The 19,370-nt window shown below is 45.0% G+C and overlaps 1 protein-coding gene across 2 annotated transcripts in view; it reads left to right on the top strand.

Annotated features, from left to right (window-relative positions):
• LOC115479604 (solute carrier family 22 member 6-A-like) overlaps nt 1-19,370 on the top strand; it is a 62,495-nt gene that overhangs the window by 4,868 nt on the left and 38,257 nt on the right. For both annotated transcript variants that reach the window (XM_030217625.1, XM_030217624.1), the window contains exon 4: nt 214-368. In XM_030217625.1, the coding sequence (XP_030073485.1) occupies nt 214-368 (155 nt within the window). The remainder of the gene's footprint in view (nt 1-213; nt 369-19,370) is intronic.

Here is a 19,370-nt window from a genome sequence, read left to right as displayed (position 1 = left end):
TGGACTGTTGTACAGCTTAGAGGGAATGCTGTCATAGGTTAGGTGCCTAGTGCTGAAATTTAGTGCTAGGTGTGTAGCCGCCCAGTGATTAAGCACCTCAATTAAAGAGCTTGGCCTGTCAAAGGGCCGGTTAGACTCCAAACTCTGAATGTTGAAAATGGATCCCGGTGCCTTTCATTACTTGCTTTTCTTGGTATGTTCCCCTCACCTTAGGTTTGGACGGCGAACTATCCTGATCTGGTCTCACATGCAGCTGGCTGTCATGGGAGTCTGTGCTGCATTCTCCTATAATTTTGTCTCATATTGTGTGTTCCGCTTCATGAGTGGGATGGCCATTTCAGGCATTGGACTGAACACGGTGTGCCTGGGTAAGTGATATTCCTGAACATAACAGTGAGACAAAACCTTCAAGGAGAAATATTTGGTAGGGGTCTAACTAGTACTCTAAGCCATGGGCATAGTTTGACTGTGTCATTTGGTGGGCAAAGGGTGTGGCTTGGCACATTAATATATTCATTTGCATAGATGTACCTCATACATATACATTATGGTTATTAAAAAAACAACAAATACGCACACGAATCAGACTAAAATATTCAATATGAAGTCAACATATCAAAACAATGAAGGTATATACTTTTTTGTTTTTTGTACTGAAATTAGCCAGCATCATGGGAAATTTCTCTCACTACGCCCCCTCTCACATTCACACAAACAAGCAAAGGGAGAGTGCACTTTCTCTCTCCCTCTTCCCTAGACATCACACCGGCATCCTCCCTTTTTCTTCTCCTCCAGATCCCAGCTCTTTCTCCCTCTTTACCAGCAACTCCCTGTACCATGCCACATGGATAGAAAAAAATACCCTCCCAAACAGGCAGTACTTTGCAGAGGTGTAGCTAGATGAGACACCAGGGGAGCGATCGCTCTCCCAAATGAACTTTGGGCGGCACCGGCAATCTGTTGCATCTACCAGTGCGTGCGTGTGTGCCTCTCCACTCCCCCCTGGCGACACAACCTGGCTGCGCTTCTGATCCACAGACAGTGTTTTTTCCTTCCCCCCCTTACAGACAGCACTTTTATTCTAGCTCTCCTCCCCCAGAGGCAGCATTCACCATCCCCAGCATAACCTTTTTTTTCTTGGCCCCTTCCACTGATAGCACTTACCCCCAGGTGCAGCTCATGGCAGTCCGCTGCCTGAAGTGAGGGATGAGGTGGCACCTCCCAAGGCAACCAAAAGAAAGGACCCCTGAAAACTCTGATCAGGAAGGAGGGTGAGGAGGTCCTCTCACTCTAAACATTAGTCAGGCAGTTAACCCAGGAAAAATAAATGCAATTTATAGAAAACAAAATAAAACAACAGCAGCAAAAACTGCCAACATTGATTATACGCAACAAAAATTATTTGAGTTAAATTATGTTGCCTGGAACTCTAATATAAAGCAATACTGACCCTTGACTCTGCATTCTCACAGTGTTAAATGCAAGCATATATTCTGCATCCACAGGAGACTTCTTCATGTAACGAGTGTACAGCTGAACTAGAGCATTTTCCCTAGAATTCACCATACAAAATAAAATCTGATTCTGGTTTCATCTCAGTATCAGCAACATAACCCTTCTCCAGCAGACATATTGGGCCCGATATTCAGCTGGAAGCAGTCAGTGTTTTGCTGATTGCTGCTGGCTTTATTCCCAGATATTCAATGCCAAGCCATGTCCGTACACCTGCATTGAATATCCAGACATATGTAGCTGGATAAAAACATAGCTTTGTGATATTCAGCACTTAACTGACAAGGATGAACTGCATTAAGATAGTACTGTGTTTTATGCGGTTATCCTAGCTGATTAAGTGCTTTATCCCCTTTACAACTCACCACACAAAAATATTACAATTTTGATCACTACCTCAGGATCAGCACACACTTAAAGCAGATGACTTTTTGTTTGCCCCAGACACGTCATGAAATAACACAAAACCATGCAAAAAGACACTCAAAACCTATACAGAAAACTTAACACACAACAGCCCTAACCCACCTATGAAAGACAGTGCTATAAATATTAAACTGGACCCTAGAGCACCAATATACCTGCCACTGCAAAACTGGAATAAACTGGACTGTTACACATTCCTACACAGACACTACATACTAGCAAAATCCTTCACCTCAGTCACACATGCAGAACATGGACAGATCTGGTTACAGGCCCCGAGGCAACATGGCTTTACCAAAGGAAAATCCTGCCAAACGAATCTTATTGACATTTTTGACTGGTTGACCAAAGAACTGAATGAGGGACATGCGCTAGATGTAATTCTTGGACTTCAGCAAAGCCTTTGATACGGTCCCCCACAGAAGACTCGTGAATAAGTTGAAAGTGGTGAACTGGATTAGAAACTGGTTGACCGACAGGTGGCAGAGGGTGGTGATAAATGGAATCGGCTCGGAGGAAAGGAAGGTGAGCAGTGGAGTTCCTCAGGGGTCGGTGCTGGGGCCTATTCTGTTTAATATATTTGTGGGAGATATTTTGAAGGATTGGAAGGAAAGGTGTGCCTTTTTGCGGATGACATGAAAATAGCCAATAGAGTGGATACCCTGGAGGGAGTAGAAACGATGAGAAGGGATCTGTGAACGTAGAAGAATGGTCGAAGGTGTTGCAGTTAAAATTTAATAATGAAAAAACCCCTGGAACAATGGGCTTTAATCCCGCTTTTAGGGAGTAGTATGCACTACGGTTAAGCTTTTAAAAGTCACCATATGGATGGGGATCCCCACAGGACGTCGAATTCATCAGTGCACTCCTGAATGAGCTAAGTAGAACTATCTTTTATGGAATTTTCAGAATGTTGCTAACATAACGACTAGCTCAGAAGATATTACGGTAGGCAGGCAGGAGTGCTATGATGGCTTAAGGTGTGTTAACAGTAATATACTGCAAGATGATCCTGTGACCCCTCCTACTGAGTACTATCAGCATAGAAAAAAGAGCAAAAATAATTTTTATTGCATGATACACACTAGTTTGTTTATGATTCATCACATTAAAAAAGGATTGAGTGGTTTCTGTGTATGATACTTAGTTAAAATTTAATGCCAAGAAGTGTAGAGTGATGCACTTTGGGTGCGGAAACCAAAAAGAGAGATACCGGATAGGAGGGGAGAGATTAGTAAGCTCGACTCAGGAGAGAGACCTTGGGGTGTTGGTGTCGGAGGATCTGAAGGTGAAGAAACAATGTGACAAGGCGACGGCTGTGCCCAAAAGGATGCTAGGCTGCGTAGAGAGGGGCATAACCAGCAGAAGAAAGGAGGTGTTGATGTCCCTCTACAAGTCATTGGTGAGGCCCCACTTAGAGTATTGTGTTCAGTTTTGGAGGCCATATCTTGCTAAAGATGTAAAAAGCCTGGAAGCGGTGCAAAGAAAAGCTACGAAAATGGTATGGGATTTGCATTGCAAACCGTAAAAGGAGAGACTTGCTGACCTGAACATGTATACTTTGGAGGAAAGGAGAAACAGGGGTGATATGATACAGACGTTCAAATATTTGAAAGGTATTAATCCGCAAATGAACCTTTTCCGGAGACGGGAAGGCGGTAGAACTAGAGGACATGAATTGAGGTTGAAGGGGGCAGACTCAGGACTAATGTCAGGAAGTATTTTTTCATGGAGAGGGTGGTGGATATGTGGAATGCCCTCCCACAGGAGGTGGTGGAGATGAAAACGGTAATGGAATTCAAACATGCATGGGTTAAACACAAAGGAATCCTGTTTAGAAGGAATGGTTCCGTGGAATCTTAGCGGAGATTGGGTGGTGACGCCGGTAATTGGAAATAACACAGGAGATGGGCAGACTTCTAGGGTCTATGCCCTGATCGTTACTAAATAGACAGGGATTGGCTGGAATGTAAATTTTAAGAGGCTTTGATGTTAGCTTCAGAACTTAATACAAGAACAGTACTGAGGAGACTTCTACGGTCTGTGCCCTGAGAAAGGCAAGGACAAATCAAACTCGGGTATACATATAAAGTATCACATACCATGTAAAATAAGTTTATCTTGTCGAGCAGACTGGATGAACCGTACAGGTCTTTATCTGCCGTCATTTACTATGTTACTATGTTAAGATCCGTATGTGATACAAAATAGGGAACCAAAAAAAACATGCACACAAGAACTGAAATAGAGATCCCTTCAAGAAAGCCAGACTCTGTAAGCAGTGCAAATACTGGTAAAAGAGAAACAGAAATGTATTTTCTCCTGTACTCTGCAAAATACAAAAATAGAAAAATGTACATTTCACAAAGAAGGCACATCTTAGTCTTTAAAAAGCATTAAACAAAAATAATTTTGTCTTTTCTACCTTTGTTGTTTGAGTATTTTATTTTTCTAATTGGGCTGGTCCCAGTCCCTTTTCCACTCTCCATGTGTCAGTCTTCTCCTAAATTCTTTTCCAGGTTGGCTTTTCCATTTATTCTCTCTCCTCTTGTCTTCTTCTTTCCCTTCTCTACATCTGTCTGGCACTGATCTTTCATTTTATGCTTTATTCCCACTTTTCTCGCACACTGTAGTTCTTAGGCTCTGTTTCATTTCTTTTCAACCTACTGGCTGTTAGCATCTCCAGCACTCTCATTGTCCCCTCTATCTATCTCTTGCCCAGTCTCCTAAACCCTTTCTCCATCTTTCACCCACTTCCTCAGTCCCCTATTCCCATCTTTTGTACTCATCCTCTTAGCCCTCATCTGTCCTCCACTGCATCTCACCATCCTATCAGTCCCAGCTCCAAACCTGTCTCTCCTTCATTCCCTTGTCTCCAAGGCCACTCTATCTCTTACCCTATACGCCATGCCCAATAGCCTCTCTTTCACCATCTTTTTAACCCCATTTCCATCCTGACTCAATCCTTTCAGAGACCCATCCCCTTCCTCCCATATCCCTCCCCAGTATCAACATCCCTTTTCAATGCCTCTCATCCTCTCTCCGTTCTTCTGGTCATTCACATTAAGTCTCAACCTTTCCTACTACCTCACCGCTGGATGACTGAGGGGTAAAAGGGGTGATAAAGGAAGACAAAGATGTAGCGGAGAGATTGAATGAATTCTTTGCTTTGGTCTTCACCGAGGAAGATTTGGGTGGGATACCGGTGTCGGAAATGATATTTCAAGCGGACGAGTCGGAGAAACTTACTGACTTCACGGTAAACCTGGAGGACGTAATGGGGCAGTTCAGCAAACTGAAGAGTAGCAAATCTCCTGGACCGGATGGTATTCATCCTAGAGTACTGATAGAACTGAAAAATGAGCTTGCGGAGCTGCTGCTAGTGATATGCAATTTATCCTTAAAGTCGAGCGTGGTACCGGAAGATTGGAGGGTGGCCAATGTAATGCCCATTTTTAAAAAAGATTCCAGGGGAGATCCAGGAAATTATAGACTGGTGAGTCTGACGTCGGTGCCGGGGAAAATGGTAGAGGCTATTATTAAAAACAAAATTACAGAGCACATCCAAGGACATGGATTACTGAGACCGAGTCAGCATGGCTTTTGTGAGGGGAAATCTTGCCTGACCAATTTACTTCAATTCTTTGAAGGAGTAAACATGTGGACAAAGGGGAGCCAGTTGATATTGTGTATCTGGATTTTCAAAAGGCGTTTGACAAGGTACCTCATGAAAGGCTACAGAGGAAATTGGAGGGTCATGGGATAGGAGGAAATGTCCTATTGTGGATTAAAAACTGGTTGAAGGATAGGATAGGAAACAGAGAGTGGGGTTAAATGGGCAGTATTCACAATGGAGATGGGTAGTTAGTGGGGTTCCTCAGGGGTCTGTGCTAGGACCGCAGCTTTTTAATATAATTTATAAATGATTTAGAGATGGGAGTAACTAGCGAGGTAATTAAATTTGCTGATGACACAAAATTATTCAAAGTCGTTAACTCGCGACAGGATTGTGAAAAATTACAGAAGGACCTTACGAGACTGGGAGACTGGGCGGCTAGATGGCAGATTACGTTTAATGTGAGCAAGTGCAAGGTGATGCATGTGGGAAAAAAGAACCCGAATTATAGCTACGTCGTGCAAGGTTCCACGTTAGGAGGTACGGACCAAGAAAGGGATCTGGGTGTCGTCGTTGATAATACACTGAAATCTTCTGCTCAGTGTGCTGCTGCAGCTAGGAAAGCGAATAGAATGTTGGGTATTATTAGGAAAGGTATGGAGAACAGATGTGAGGATGTTATAATGCCGTTGTATCTCTCCATGGTGCGACCACACCTTGAGTATTGTGTTCAATTCTGGTCACCGCATCTCAAGAAAGATATAGTAGAACTGGAAAAGGTTCAGCGAAGGGCGACAAAAATGATAGTGGGGATGGGACGACTTCCCTATGAGGAAAGACTAGGAGGCTAGGGCTTTTCAGCTTGGAGAAGAGACGGCTGAGGGGAGACATGATAGAGGTATATAAAATAATGAGTGGAGTGGAACAGGTGGATGTGAAGCGTCTGTTCACACTTTCCAAAAATACTAGGACTAGGGGGCATGCGATGAAACTACAGTGTAGTAAATTTAAAACAAATCGGAGAAATGTTTCTTCACCCAACGTGTAATTAAACTCTGGAATTCGTTGCCGGAGAACGTGGTGGAGGCGGTTAGCTTGGCAGAGTTTAAAAAGGGTTAGACGGTTTCCTAAAGGACAAGTCCATAAACCGCTACTAAATGGACTTGGGAAAAATCCATAATTCTAGGAATAACATGTATAGAATGTTTGTACGTTTGGGAAGCTTGCCATGTGCCCTTGGCCTGGATTGGCCACTGTCGTGGACAGGATGCTGGGTTCGATGGACCCTTGGTCTTTTCCCTGTGTGGCATTACTTATGTACTTATCATTTCTATAGCGCTACTAGACGTACGCAGCGCTGTACACTTGAACATGAAGAGACAGTCCTTGCTCGACAGAGCTTACAATCTAATTAGGACAAACAGGACAAACAAGAGATAAGGGAATATTAAAGTGAGGGTGGTAAAGTAAGGGTTTTGAATAAGTAAATAATGGTTGCGTTAAAAGCAGCATCAAAAATGTGGGCTTTTAGCTTAGATTTGAAGACGGCCAGAGATGGAGCTTGACGTACCGGCTCAGGAAGTCTATTCCAGGCATACGGTGCAGCAAGATAAAAGGAACAGAGTCTGGAGTTAGCGGTGGAGGAGAAGGGTGCAGATAAGAGAGATTTACCCAGTGAATGGAGTTCCCGGGGAGGAATGCAGGGAGAGATGAGAGTGGAGAGGTACTGAGGAGCTGCAGAGTGAATGCACTTATAGGTCAATAAGAGGAGTTTGAACTGTATGCGGAAATGGATAGGAAGCCAGTGAAGTGACTTGAGGAGAGGGCTAATATGAGCATAACGACACTGGCGGAATATTAGTTGTGCAGCAGAATTTGAACAGATTGAAGAGGAGAGAGATTGCTAAGTGGGAGACCTGTGAGAAGCAAGTTGCAATAGTCTAAGCGAGAGGTGGTAAAAGTGTGGATGAGGGTTCTGGTAGTGTGCTCAGAAAGGAAAGGGTGAATTTTGGTGATATTATAGAGAAAGAAACGACAGGTTTTAGCAGTCTGTTGAATATGTGCAGAGAAGGAGAGGGAGGAGTCGAAGATGACCCCAAGGTTACGAGCTGATGAGACAGGAAGGATGAGAGTGTTATCCACAGAAATAGAGAATGGGGGAGGAAGAGAGGTTGGTTTAGGGGGAAAGATAAGAAGCTCAGTCTTGGTCATGTTTAGTTTCCCCACCTCATTCCCTTTTTTTGCCCTTCTCATATCCCTCATTTCACATCTCACTCATTCTCCCAACCCATCAATATACCACCACTCATATCTAAAACTGCCTATTCACTATCCCCTCAAATTCCTACTCCATGTCTCCTATCCATAATTCCCTGCTCTGCTCCTCTCCTCTCCACCCACACCCCTTAGCCCCAGTGGCGTTCCTAGCGTGGATGTCACCCGGGGCGGATCGCAGATGCGCCCCCCCCCCCCCCCGCCTGCGAAATGACACCTTCCCCTCTCCCCAGCGAAATGACACCCCCCCGGGTGCACGCCGCTGGGGGGGGTGCTGCGGCGTGCGCCTGTGGGCTCCGACTTCGCAAACTTTGCTCGTTTGCTTCAGCTCCCTCTGTCCAGGAACAGGAAGTAACCTGTTATGGAACCTGTTATGGAACAGGTTCCATAACACACTGCCGTGCAACTTAAAAATGATCTACGAACTAACGAACTTTCGCAAACTACTGAAGACCCATCTCTTTAACAAGGCATACTACAAAGACCAACCGATGTGAATATACACAACCCCCCCCCCCCCACATATATTCAGAACTATCTAACAATATCTGCTTGTTTATTCAAATATTATGTTTTATCATTATCTTGTTGCCCAAGTTCTTTTCTGTAACACTAAATGTCTATTTTCTAATATATTTCCATCACTCATGATGTATTGTAAGCCACATTGAGCCTGCAAAGAGGTGGGAAAATGTGGGATACAAATGCAATAAATAAATAAATAAATAAATTAGGAAAGGAATGGAAAACAAAATGAGGACGTTATAATGCCTTTGTATCAGCATGGTGTGACTTCACCTCTAATATTGTGTTCAATTCTGGTCGCCACATCTCAAAAACGGGGCGTCCAAGTTTTCCTGAGGGTGTCCTGGTAGGATGGCCCCACGAAGGGGCGGGGAAACCTATATTATCGAAACAAGATGGTCGTCCATCTTTTGTTTTGATAATACGGTCGGGGATGCCCAAATCTCAACATTTAGGTCAACCTTAGAGATGGTCGACCTGAATGTTGAGATGGGCGACCTTAGAGATGGTTGCCCTCGATTTTCGGAGATAATGGAAACCGAGGACGCCCATCTCAAAAATGACCAAATCCAAGGCATTTTGTCGTGGGAGGAATCAGCATTCGTAGTGCACTGGTTCCTCTCAAATGCCAGGACACCAACTGGGCACCCTAGGGGGCACTGCAGTGGACTTCAAAAATTGCTCCCAGGTGCATAGCTCCCTTACCTTGAGTGCTGAGCCCCCCCCCCAAACCCACTCCCCATAACTATACACCACTACCACAGCCCTAAGGGGTGAAGGGGGGCACCTACATGTGGCTCATATTTACCACCACAAGTGTAACAGGTGGGGGGGGGGGGGAGGGATGGGCATGGGTCCGCCTGCCTGAAGTGAACTGCACCCACTAAACCTGCTCCAGGGACCTGTATACTGCTGCGATGGATCTGAGTATGACATTTGAGGCTGGCAAAAAAGATTTTAAAGTTTTTTTTTAGGGTGGTAGGGGGTTAGTGACCACTGGGGAAGTAAGGGGAGGTCATCCCTGATTCCCTCCGGTGGTCATCTGGTCAGTTCAGGCATCTTTTTGAGGCTTGGTCGCAAGAAAAAATGGACCAAGTAAAGTCGGCCAAATGCTCATCAGGAATGCCCTTCTTTTTTCCATTATTGACCGAGGTTGCCCATGTGTTAAGCACACCCCAGTCCTGCCTTCACTATGCTTCCGACACACCTCCGTGAACTTTGGTCGTCCCCGTGACGGAAAGCAGTTGAGGACGCCCAAAATCGGCTTTCGATTATGCCGATTTGGGCGATCCTGAGAGAAGGACACCCATCTGCCAATTTGTTTCGGAAGATGGGCACCCTTCTCTTTCGGAAATAAGCCTGATAGTGGAATTAGAAAAGGTACAGAGAAGGGTGACGAAAATGATAAAGGGGATCGGACAACCAGGGCCGGTCTTAGCAAGTGCGGGGCCGTATGCAGAGCAATTTGGTGGGGCCCCACAGTAGCCCCGCCCCAACCATAGCCCCACCCCCACTGTAGATCCGCCCCCACCGTAGCTCCGCCCCATTGATAAGATTATTCAATTTTTAGAAAATTTTTTTATTTATGAAATTTCAAATGAAGACAAATGAAACTAAACTTGTACAAAAAAACTGATTGAAATAATAAGCACAATGCTATCATGAAACCTCCCCTTCCCAGAAATTATTCAGTTCAAGTCCACTACAGTTAGTAGTTCCAATTCTCATAACAAAGGAGAATAAAGGAAAAATTCCCCTATTACTCTGTAACCCATCAAACCAGAGAGGCAAGTAGCCAAAAAAGAGGTAAGTGCAAGGTTCCCATTAAAGACAAAACCACAACATATTTACAGTACCAAATGTTTCCATAAATCAGCTATATTACAGATAGACTGACTGTCCTAAATCTAGTCCTCCTGCTCCTTGGTGTGCTGCTTTGAAATCAGCTCCTCCTGCTGCCGCAAATCTTCCATGAAGAAGGAAAAATTGACTTTTGTGCTTCCATTTCCTCAACCAGCATATGGCCATGTAAATTGACCAACATCTGAAGGACTGTTATTGAAAAAAAAATATCCATTAGTGTGTCTAGTGAAAAAAGGACTACCACAGATGGTTCTCGCTGGCCTTCAGCCAGAGAGCTATGTGCTCCATGGGTTAGGAGAACTTGAGGCCCGCGGCTGCAAGGGTGAGGGCCTTGGCCAGGGCTCCATATTTCTTTGGTCCTCCAGGCACTGCTCCTGTCCCATTCTCTCTCTGCACACTGCTCCTTAGAAGAAAAGGGTCCACTGTCTGTCTGCTCAGAGGTCTAACAGGGGCTGTCCTCCCTTCCGATTCCCAAATCCCAATTGTGAGAGGAAATATACCAGCTGAAACAGAAGTCTCTGCAGACCTACAAAATGTTAAAACAACAAAACAATACTTATAAATTAACCTTTCTTGCTCTGTCTTCTGCAAAGGCTCTCAATATTTTGTTGAACTTTAATTTTTTAGCTTCTTCACTTTCTATGGATAATATTGCAAGGCTGTTCAGTCTATCTTGGAGCATGTTTGACCTTAGATATGATTTGATCAATTTTAATTTGGAAAAGCTCCTTTCACCTGATGCCACTGTGACTGGAATAGTCAAAAATATGCGTAGAGCAATAAAAAAGCGTGGAAATCCAGTTGCTCTCTCATTCAGTGCAAGGAATTCCAATATTTTCAATGGCTTTCCAAAAGACGAAGAAGGAAGAATTGGCTTTAGTGCTTCCATTTCCTCAACCAGCATATGACCATCTAAATCTGAACTGACATCATCATCATTTTCCTGAATGAGGTTGACATCAGTTAGCGCAATTTCCAATTCTGCAGCATATTTTTGTAATTCCTGTTTTGGAATTTGTTGAAATGTACTTAAAAAGCCAAATAAATCAACATTTTTTTTCAGTTGCTTAAACCGTGGCTCCAAAGACTGCATAGCTTTGTCTAAGACTTGGTTGAAGCAATTTACCTTGTAAGCTTCCTTGGGATCAGTAATGGGATTATCAGCAGACTCATACATAAAGTGTCGTTTTCTTTTTCGCAGATCGGTTTGTTGGAATTCTGGAGTTACCTCCAAGTCATTTGCAAGCTCAGTTGCACTAACCAAGACTTGTTCAAAGCCGGTTTCTCTATACTGTTTCAGCCATTGCAAGAGCTTTTCAAATGAGAAAGAGCTGTGGCAAGATCTACTGTTTTACTCTGTAGCTCTTTGCTGACAAAATTAACTTGAAACAACAAGTCATACCAGAAAACCAAAGAAACAATGAATTTGTAATCTTTCATTTGGTTAGCTAATGATTCAGCTTCACTCCTTGCCTGTGGGTCCTCTGATGCTTCAGCTATTTCTATCAGTGCATCATAGAAATTGCCAGCTTGATACCTTACAGCCCTTACACTTTGTATTCGACACTCCCACCTTGTGCCACAGAGAGGCTTTGCAGTAAGACTCCTCACATGCTTGCGGAAAAACTGCCCACCTCTTCGTGGATGCACAGAAAATCACATAAAGACGCTGCAGTGTTCCAAAAAAAGTGATTGCATCGGGACAGGTTTTAGCCATATCTCCTAGGTCTAGATTTTAATTGTGACAAGCACATGGTGCAAAAAATGCTCTTGGATTTTCTTGTAAAAGTCGAGCCTGAACACCTGATTCCTTTCCTCTCATGTTAGCTCCATTATCATATCCCTGACCGCGGATATTACTGATGTCTAATCCTAATTTTTCAAGTTCATGCTTTAGTACATTGTACAAATTTTCTCCAGTGCTGCTGTTCACCTCTAAAAACTTTATGAAGTGTTCGTATACACCGCCAGTGGTGCACTGGGTAATTTACCATCGGACACGTATCTAATTATCAAGGACATTTGCTCTTGATGGCTGATATCTGGAGTGCAATCAAGAATTACAGCAAAATATTTTGCTGCTTTTATTCGATGAATTATGTTATCCAGAACTGCATTTCCTATGATTCGGATTAGCTCATTTTGAAAATGTTTGCCAAGGTAGTGATCATGAATTTCTTTACAGGAAATTCTTCGAAGATGCTCTTGAATTACTGGGTCAAATTTTCCCAACAATTCTACAAATCCCAGAAAGTTGCCATTGTGTGAACTTCCTAACTGTTCAACAGAGCCACGGAATGCCAAATTACGTTCTGATAAAAACTGAACTAGAGCTACTAGTCTTTCCATAACTTGGTGCCATCACTTTTTCTCTTTATTCATCAGTTTCTGTTGAACCTTGTCAATAGTTTCTTCAGCACTGAGTCATCTCTGAAGTTCAGTGCAATTTAGCATTGTCACTAAATATCCTTTTGATTTTTCATGTTCTGTCAATCTTATATTGACATTGGACCACTGGTTGGATCCAGTAGTAGTCAAGGCACTTGTCACATCATTTCCAAAAATGCGACAATAAAAACAAAATATCTTGTTTGCTGACACGGAGTATATCACCCATGAGCGATGAATGATTTCACCATTTGGAAGCTTTCTTTTGCAATGGGCTTTTGAGAAATGTCTTCCATTTTTGTTGCAAGGAAATTCTTCCAAAAGAATTTTAGGTGGTCCTTTTTTCACTAAACAGTCCTTCAGATGATGGTCAATTCTTTCTGGCCAGGTGGCTGGATCATCTGATATGGTTAGACTTTCAAGGATTTTAGGGTTTTCATAATCTGGACTATCTTGATCCTCTATGTCATGGGTTCGTTGGTCTCTCTGCTTTGACTAGGAGTTGCTTGACCAGACTGAGATATTTCTGTGTCATCATTTGTTTCTTGGGATTTTCTGCTGCTTTCTGGCAGCTCTGGCAAAACACCTTCTTCTCTACTAGCAACACTTTCATATCCCTGGCCTGCTGCCACTTCAAATGTCTCCAAGTTGGCTCTTCTGAAATACTTATTTAGAGCACCTTTTTGCTTTTCTTCAGCAGTCTTTTTTGTTTTGTTTATTTTTCTTTTCATAGATCCACTCAGGTATTTCCTGCCAGCATCTCGAGCTCGCTTTGTTTGACTCATAATATGTTCCTTATTTGCTGAAGGACATAAGGAAGGCAGGGACAGGTTGGTTCTAATTTCTAACTAAACAGAAAATTTGATATAGTACCCAGCAGCATAAAAGCAAAAATAATATAGATATATGCAATAAAATGCAAATGAAAAGATATACAATTACACCGGGCTCTAAAACACCAGTACACAACCTAATGAAAAAAAAACCCAAAAAGGGCTGCAAATACTACACGCTAGCAGAATACTGCACCTTGATCACACATGAAAAACACAAGACACAACAGATATGAAGGCAAAATATTGAACTGGAAAGTTACCTCAAGAAGTCAGACCCAGCATGCAGCAATACTAGAAAAATTTAAACTTGCATGCAAAATATCACAGATGCACATTTCCAAAAGCTGACACATTCCAATTAATAAATCCTGAATTTTTTCTACCTTTGTTGTCTGATCATTTAGTTTTTCTATTCACTATGGTCTCAGTGTCTTCTGTTTTATGCAGTGTCTTCTTTCCATCCATGTGCATCTCCTTCCTTTGTGTTTCCTTTCCTCCATTCCTGCCCAACATCTCTCTTCCCTGCCCTCCCCCTCCTTAAAAGAAAAGCTATCATACCTTGCCTTTGAATGGCACAAACTTGCTCCAGCTCCTCCACTTGACTTTATTTTAAGTCGCTCTTGCACCGCCACCAGCGATGACTCACTCACCTGCACAAATGAACCACCAGATCATCACTTTAATATAAGAGTAGTAAGACCACTTTAATTTAAAAAGGTTTTATAAGAAGAAAGCCAGCCCTGGCAGCCTCATCATTCAAACCTTGCCCGAATGGCACTGGGCAAACTTGCTCCAGGTGGCGGTGGGTGCTCCACTTGACTTTCTAGTCGCACTTGACTCCCCCAGCGAATCGATGGCTCACCTCCTACCACGCTCCAGCTCCTTTTCCTTTCCGCTCAATGACTCCTGCCCGCCCTCGCGGAAACAGGAAATACCATCAGAAGGAGGCGGGACATTGAGCGGGAAGGCAGAAGGGAAAAGCTGGGGTGAGCCGTCGTGCCTGCTGCTGCTGTGCTGCAACTGTCTGTCTGTATGTGTCGGGGCCGGGCCGTCATCGCTGCAAGTTCTGTAACAGTCATTCTCCTGCTGCTGGGACTGGGAGGTGGGAGCTGATGGCGGGCTGAGCAGGGGGGGGGGGGGGCTGTGGGCACCTGTGGCGGGAGGCAGTGGAACGAATCGGCGCGAGCGGAATCATGATTGATTGTTATACACAGACCTTCAAAACAAGCTCCATAGCTGACAGCTGAAATCTTTGATGTTTACCAATGTGAAAAACACATTCACCTAGCGTAGCTAGAGTTTGGTGGATTAAAGGCATCTCAATTTTAATAACATTAGTTTTCCAACAAGACTCCAAGTGATGGTTTTATAAGCCCCATACAACAAACAGTCCACAATTTTTCACCACAGTTTAATAACAGTATACTTCATATGTAATACAATACATTTCACAATATCAAAAAAAACCTCTGCTTTCTATCAAAACTTTTACCAGAGACTGAGTGGTACACGACAGCACTTTGCCTTTAAATAAACTGTTGCCTTCGTCCTCAAAAACTCAAAGCAGTTAATCACACAATCAAAAACATATTGTACATTTTATGCATCTCCTCAACAGAAATAACATTTTCTATTGTTAGTTGTCTTGTGACTTATGAAACTTGCCACCACCACCAAAAATCTGGTTCCATGCTAGATTATAGATGTTAACTTGGTTTGGTTTTGGTTTTATTTTAAATAAATAAATAAATAAATAACCACTGTGCCAGGGCTTTTTAAAAACTGTACTTACCAAAAGACCACTGTCTTATCTTATTTAGGGTATTTTAAAGAACCTTTATCATGTTTATGCATTAAAAAGTTTGGTTTAGAGGCCAGCCCAGCCCAGAGTTAATCTGCTATGTAGAAGACCTGGGTTTGACTCCAGAGACCAGAGCTAAGCTTCTTCTTTTTTTTTTTTAATCTTTTTGTTAGTAAGAGTAAGTAACAGACTTCCATCAGACAACAAGACAACCGCTTTTCCACTCATCTGCACACATGCAGCTGCAGGGTTCCAGAAAGAACTACCAAAGTCTAGCAGCATCATAGCATGCATCATCATCATTCTTCATTCATACCTGCTGCATCCTTGCCCGAATCACTGGGCAATCTTGCTCCAGGCGGCAGGCGGCACTGACTTGCACTTCGGCAACAGTTCTGACTCCCAGCGAATCGACGACGTCAATGGCTCCTCGCTCCAGCTCCTTCCCTTCCCGCTCAATGACTCCGAATCCCGCCCACAGGAAGTGCCATCAGAAGGAGGCGGGACATTGAGCGGGAAGGCTGGGGTGAGCCGTTCGGCATTCATCGTGCTTGCTACTGCTGCCTGTGCCTGCCCTGTGCTGCAACTGTCTGTGTCGGGGCCGGGCTGTCGAGTTCTGCACTGTCTGTGCTGCTGGGACTGGCAGGCGGGAGCTGAGTGACTGCGGGCAGAGCAGGGGGTGGGCTGTGTGGGCACCGGTGGCGGCGGGAGGCAGCGGAGCGAATCGGCACGAGTGGAGCGGTATCACAATTGATGATGTGATGCCGCATGCGGTCCGACGAGCGAGCGGGGGTCGGAGGCAGAGGCAGAGTTGAGGCGTGCCGCGCGGGGCCCCCTTAAGCGCGGGGCCCTATGCGGCTGCCTCGGTCGCCTCTGCCTAAGACCGGCCCTGCGGACAACTTCCGTATGAGGAAAGGCTGAAGTGGCTAGGGCTGTTCAGCTTTGAGAAAAGGCAGCTGAGGGGAGATATGATAGAGGTCTATAAAATAATGAGTGGAGTGGAACAGGTAGACGTGAATCATTTGTTTACTCTTTCCAAAAATACTAGGACTAGGGGCAGGGGCGTAGCCAGACAACAAATTTTGGGTGGGCCTAGGCAAGAAGTGGGTGGGCACAAAGTGTTCTCCCCCCTTCCAACCACCACCGAAAAAAAATATTTCAGCTGGCGGGAAAATGCTTCTTTCCACCTTGACAGTATGCAGCAGGCATGCGCTGAAAACTGAGTGTGTGCAGGTGCCAGTATCGTGGAGAGCAGCGTTTTTGTTACCATCAGGGTGCAGTATTCAGCTGGCCGAGCTTGAGATCCCCATCAGCTACCACTAAATGTGTGCTACTGTTGGGTGGGCCTGAGCACTAAATGGGTGGGCCATGGCCCACCCAGGCCCACCTGTGGCTAAGCCACTGACTAGGGGGCATGTGATGAAGCTACAAAGGAGTACATTTAAAACAAATTGGAGAAAATTTTTCTTCACTCAACGTGTAATTAAACTCTGGAATTCGTTGCCAGAGATTGTGGTAAAGGCGGTTAGCTTAGCGGGGTTTTAAAAAAGGTTTGGACGGCTTCCTAAAGGAAAGTCCATAGACCATTATTAAAATGACTTGTAGAAAATCCACTGCTTATTCCTGGGATGAGCAGCATAAAATGTATTGAACGTTTTTGGGATCTTGCCAGGTATTTGTGACCAGGATGCTGGGCTTGATGGACCAGGGGCGAAGGCACGGGTGGGCCTGGGTGGGCCTAGGCCCACCCACTTAAGCCCAAGGCCCACCCAGGAATGGTGCACCCCGAGTCGTGGCATTCCTTCTTCCCTCCCTCGCCCGACTGTCAGACTTCCTCCGCTCCTCCTCCGTTCCCCCCTCAGTTCCGTCCGTCCGTCTGTCGCCCCCCCCGCCGCAAATGTTTTTAACCTGTCCTTTTTGTTTAAGCAGCGACCGACGTGAAGACACTGCTTCAAGTTCTCCCTTTCCTCTTCACTGTGTCCGTCCCGCCTTTACGATGACGTATTTCCTGTTTCCGCGAAGGCGGGACGAACACTGTGTGAAGAGGAAAGGGAGAACATGAAGCTGGTGAGCGTTGCAGTGCCTTCACGTCGCTCGCTGCTACTGAAAGAAAAAGGCCAGGTTCGTGTGCAGGGGGAGGGAGAGGATTCGGAGGGCTTTTGGGGAACTTAGGGAGGGCAGGGAGACTCGCTGGCCATGGGTGGGAGGGGAGGGGGGAACGGAGAGGATTCGGAGGGCTTTTGTGGAGCTGAGGGAGGGCAGGGAGACTCGCTGGCCATGGGTGGGAAGGGAGGGGAGGGGAGGGGGGAACGGAGAAGACTCGGAGGGCTTTTGGGGAACTGAGGGAGGGCAGGGAGACTCGCTGGCCATGGGTGGGATGGGAGGGGAGGGGGGAACGGAGAGGATTCGGAGGGCTTTTGGGGAACTTAGGGAGGGCAGGGAGACTCGCTGGCCATGGGTGGGAGGGGAGGGGGGGAACGGAGAGGATTCGGAGGGCTTTTGGGGAACTTAGGGAGGGCAGGGAGACTCGCTGGCCATGGGTGGGAGGGGAGGGGAGGGGGGAACGGAGAGGATTCGGAGGGCTTTTGGGAGCTGAGGGAGGGCAGGGAGACTCGCTGGCCATGGGTGGGAGGGGAGGGGGGGATGGAGAGGATTTGGAGGGCTTTTGGGAAGCTGAGGGAGGGCAGGGAGACTCGCTGGCCATGGGTGGGAGGGGAGGGGGGGACAGAGAGGATTCGGAGGGCTTTTGGGGAACTGAGGAAGGGCAGGGAGACTCGCTGGCCATGGGTGGGAGGGGGGAATGGAGAGGATTCGGAGGGCTTTTGGGGAGCTGAGGGAGGGCAGGGAGACTCGCTGGACATGGAGAGGAGGGCGGGGTGGGGGAGAACATTGCTGGAGGGAAGGGGACAGAGGAAATTGCTGGACATCAGGAGATGGATGGATGGAGGGGAGAGAGGAAATTGCTGGACATGGATGAGGGGAGGGCAGGGGCAGAAAACATAAGGACACAGGAGGATGGCGGACATGGTGAGTGAAAAAATATCAAATAGAAAGAAGACACTGCATAAAACAGAAGACACTGGGACCAACGCGAATAGAAAAACTAAATGATCAGACAACAAAGGTAGAAAACATTTTTTAATTCAGAATTTATTAATTGGAATATGTCAGCTTTTGGAAATGTGCATCTGTGATATTTTGCATGTAAGTTTCAGTTTTTCTAGTATTGCTGCATGCTGAGTCTGACTTCTTGAGATAACTTTCCAGTTCAGAAATTTGCCTTCATATCTGTTGTGTCATGTGTTTTTCATGTGTGATCAAGGTGCAGTATTCTGCTAGCGTGTAGTATTTGCAGCCTTTTTTGTTTTGTTTTTTTTGTTTCACTAGGTTGTGTACTGGTGTTTTAGAGCCCGGTGTAATTATAGTGCTGCCTTTCCACGCATAAGGTTGTAGCTCGTCCTGTCCTTGGAATTAGTGCTGTTATGGTTTGGTAAGGTTATAAGTGTGTTTTTGCACAAGTTTGTGTATAGTGTTTTGCAGTGGAGTATTTGTGTATTGGCCTTGCTGAGGTGGCACCAAAACATCAGAAAGGGTGTAGAGCCTAAATCATGACACACTACCTCTTGAAGGATCTATATATGGTCGTTAATAAAAGGAGCTCATTGTGAGCACTATCCACCCTAAAAAGGTGTTTTGTGGCTGTACATGAGAATTGTGATATGATCCCTTGTTTCATATTGTTGACGGTCTGCATTTTCTGTATCGGTATATTGGTGTATTAGGGTCTGCCCAGTGTAAGATTTATGGTACAGTAAGGTTCTGAGTGTGTTTTTGCACAAATTTGTGCATAGTGTTTTGCAGTTGAGCGATTGTCGCTTTGATTGATGCTTTGATCAACCACTTTATTCTTTGACATATGATACATATCTAATATCTAAATTTATTTAAAGGTATTAATTGTCAGTGGGGTGGAGCTAGGAAGAGGTGCCAGACCATAGACTGGAGGCGTGGAAGGAAGAAAAGTGCTGGACCGATTGGTATTAATTGCCTTTGGAGAAAGTCTTCAGCTAACAAAGCTTGAGGATCCTCATTAGCTAAAGTATTTATATTTTGAGATGGAGGTATGTCG

This window comes from Microcaecilia unicolor, chromosome 11 (genome assembly GCF_901765095.1).
Source record: "Microcaecilia unicolor chromosome 11, aMicUni1.1, whole genome shotgun sequence".
Taxonomy (NCBI): Eukaryota; Metazoa; Chordata; class Amphibia; order Gymnophiona; family Siphonopidae; genus Microcaecilia; species Microcaecilia unicolor.
The sequence above is the reverse complement of the archived record's forward strand: the minus strand, read 5'-3'. Positions and strand labels throughout refer to the sequence as shown.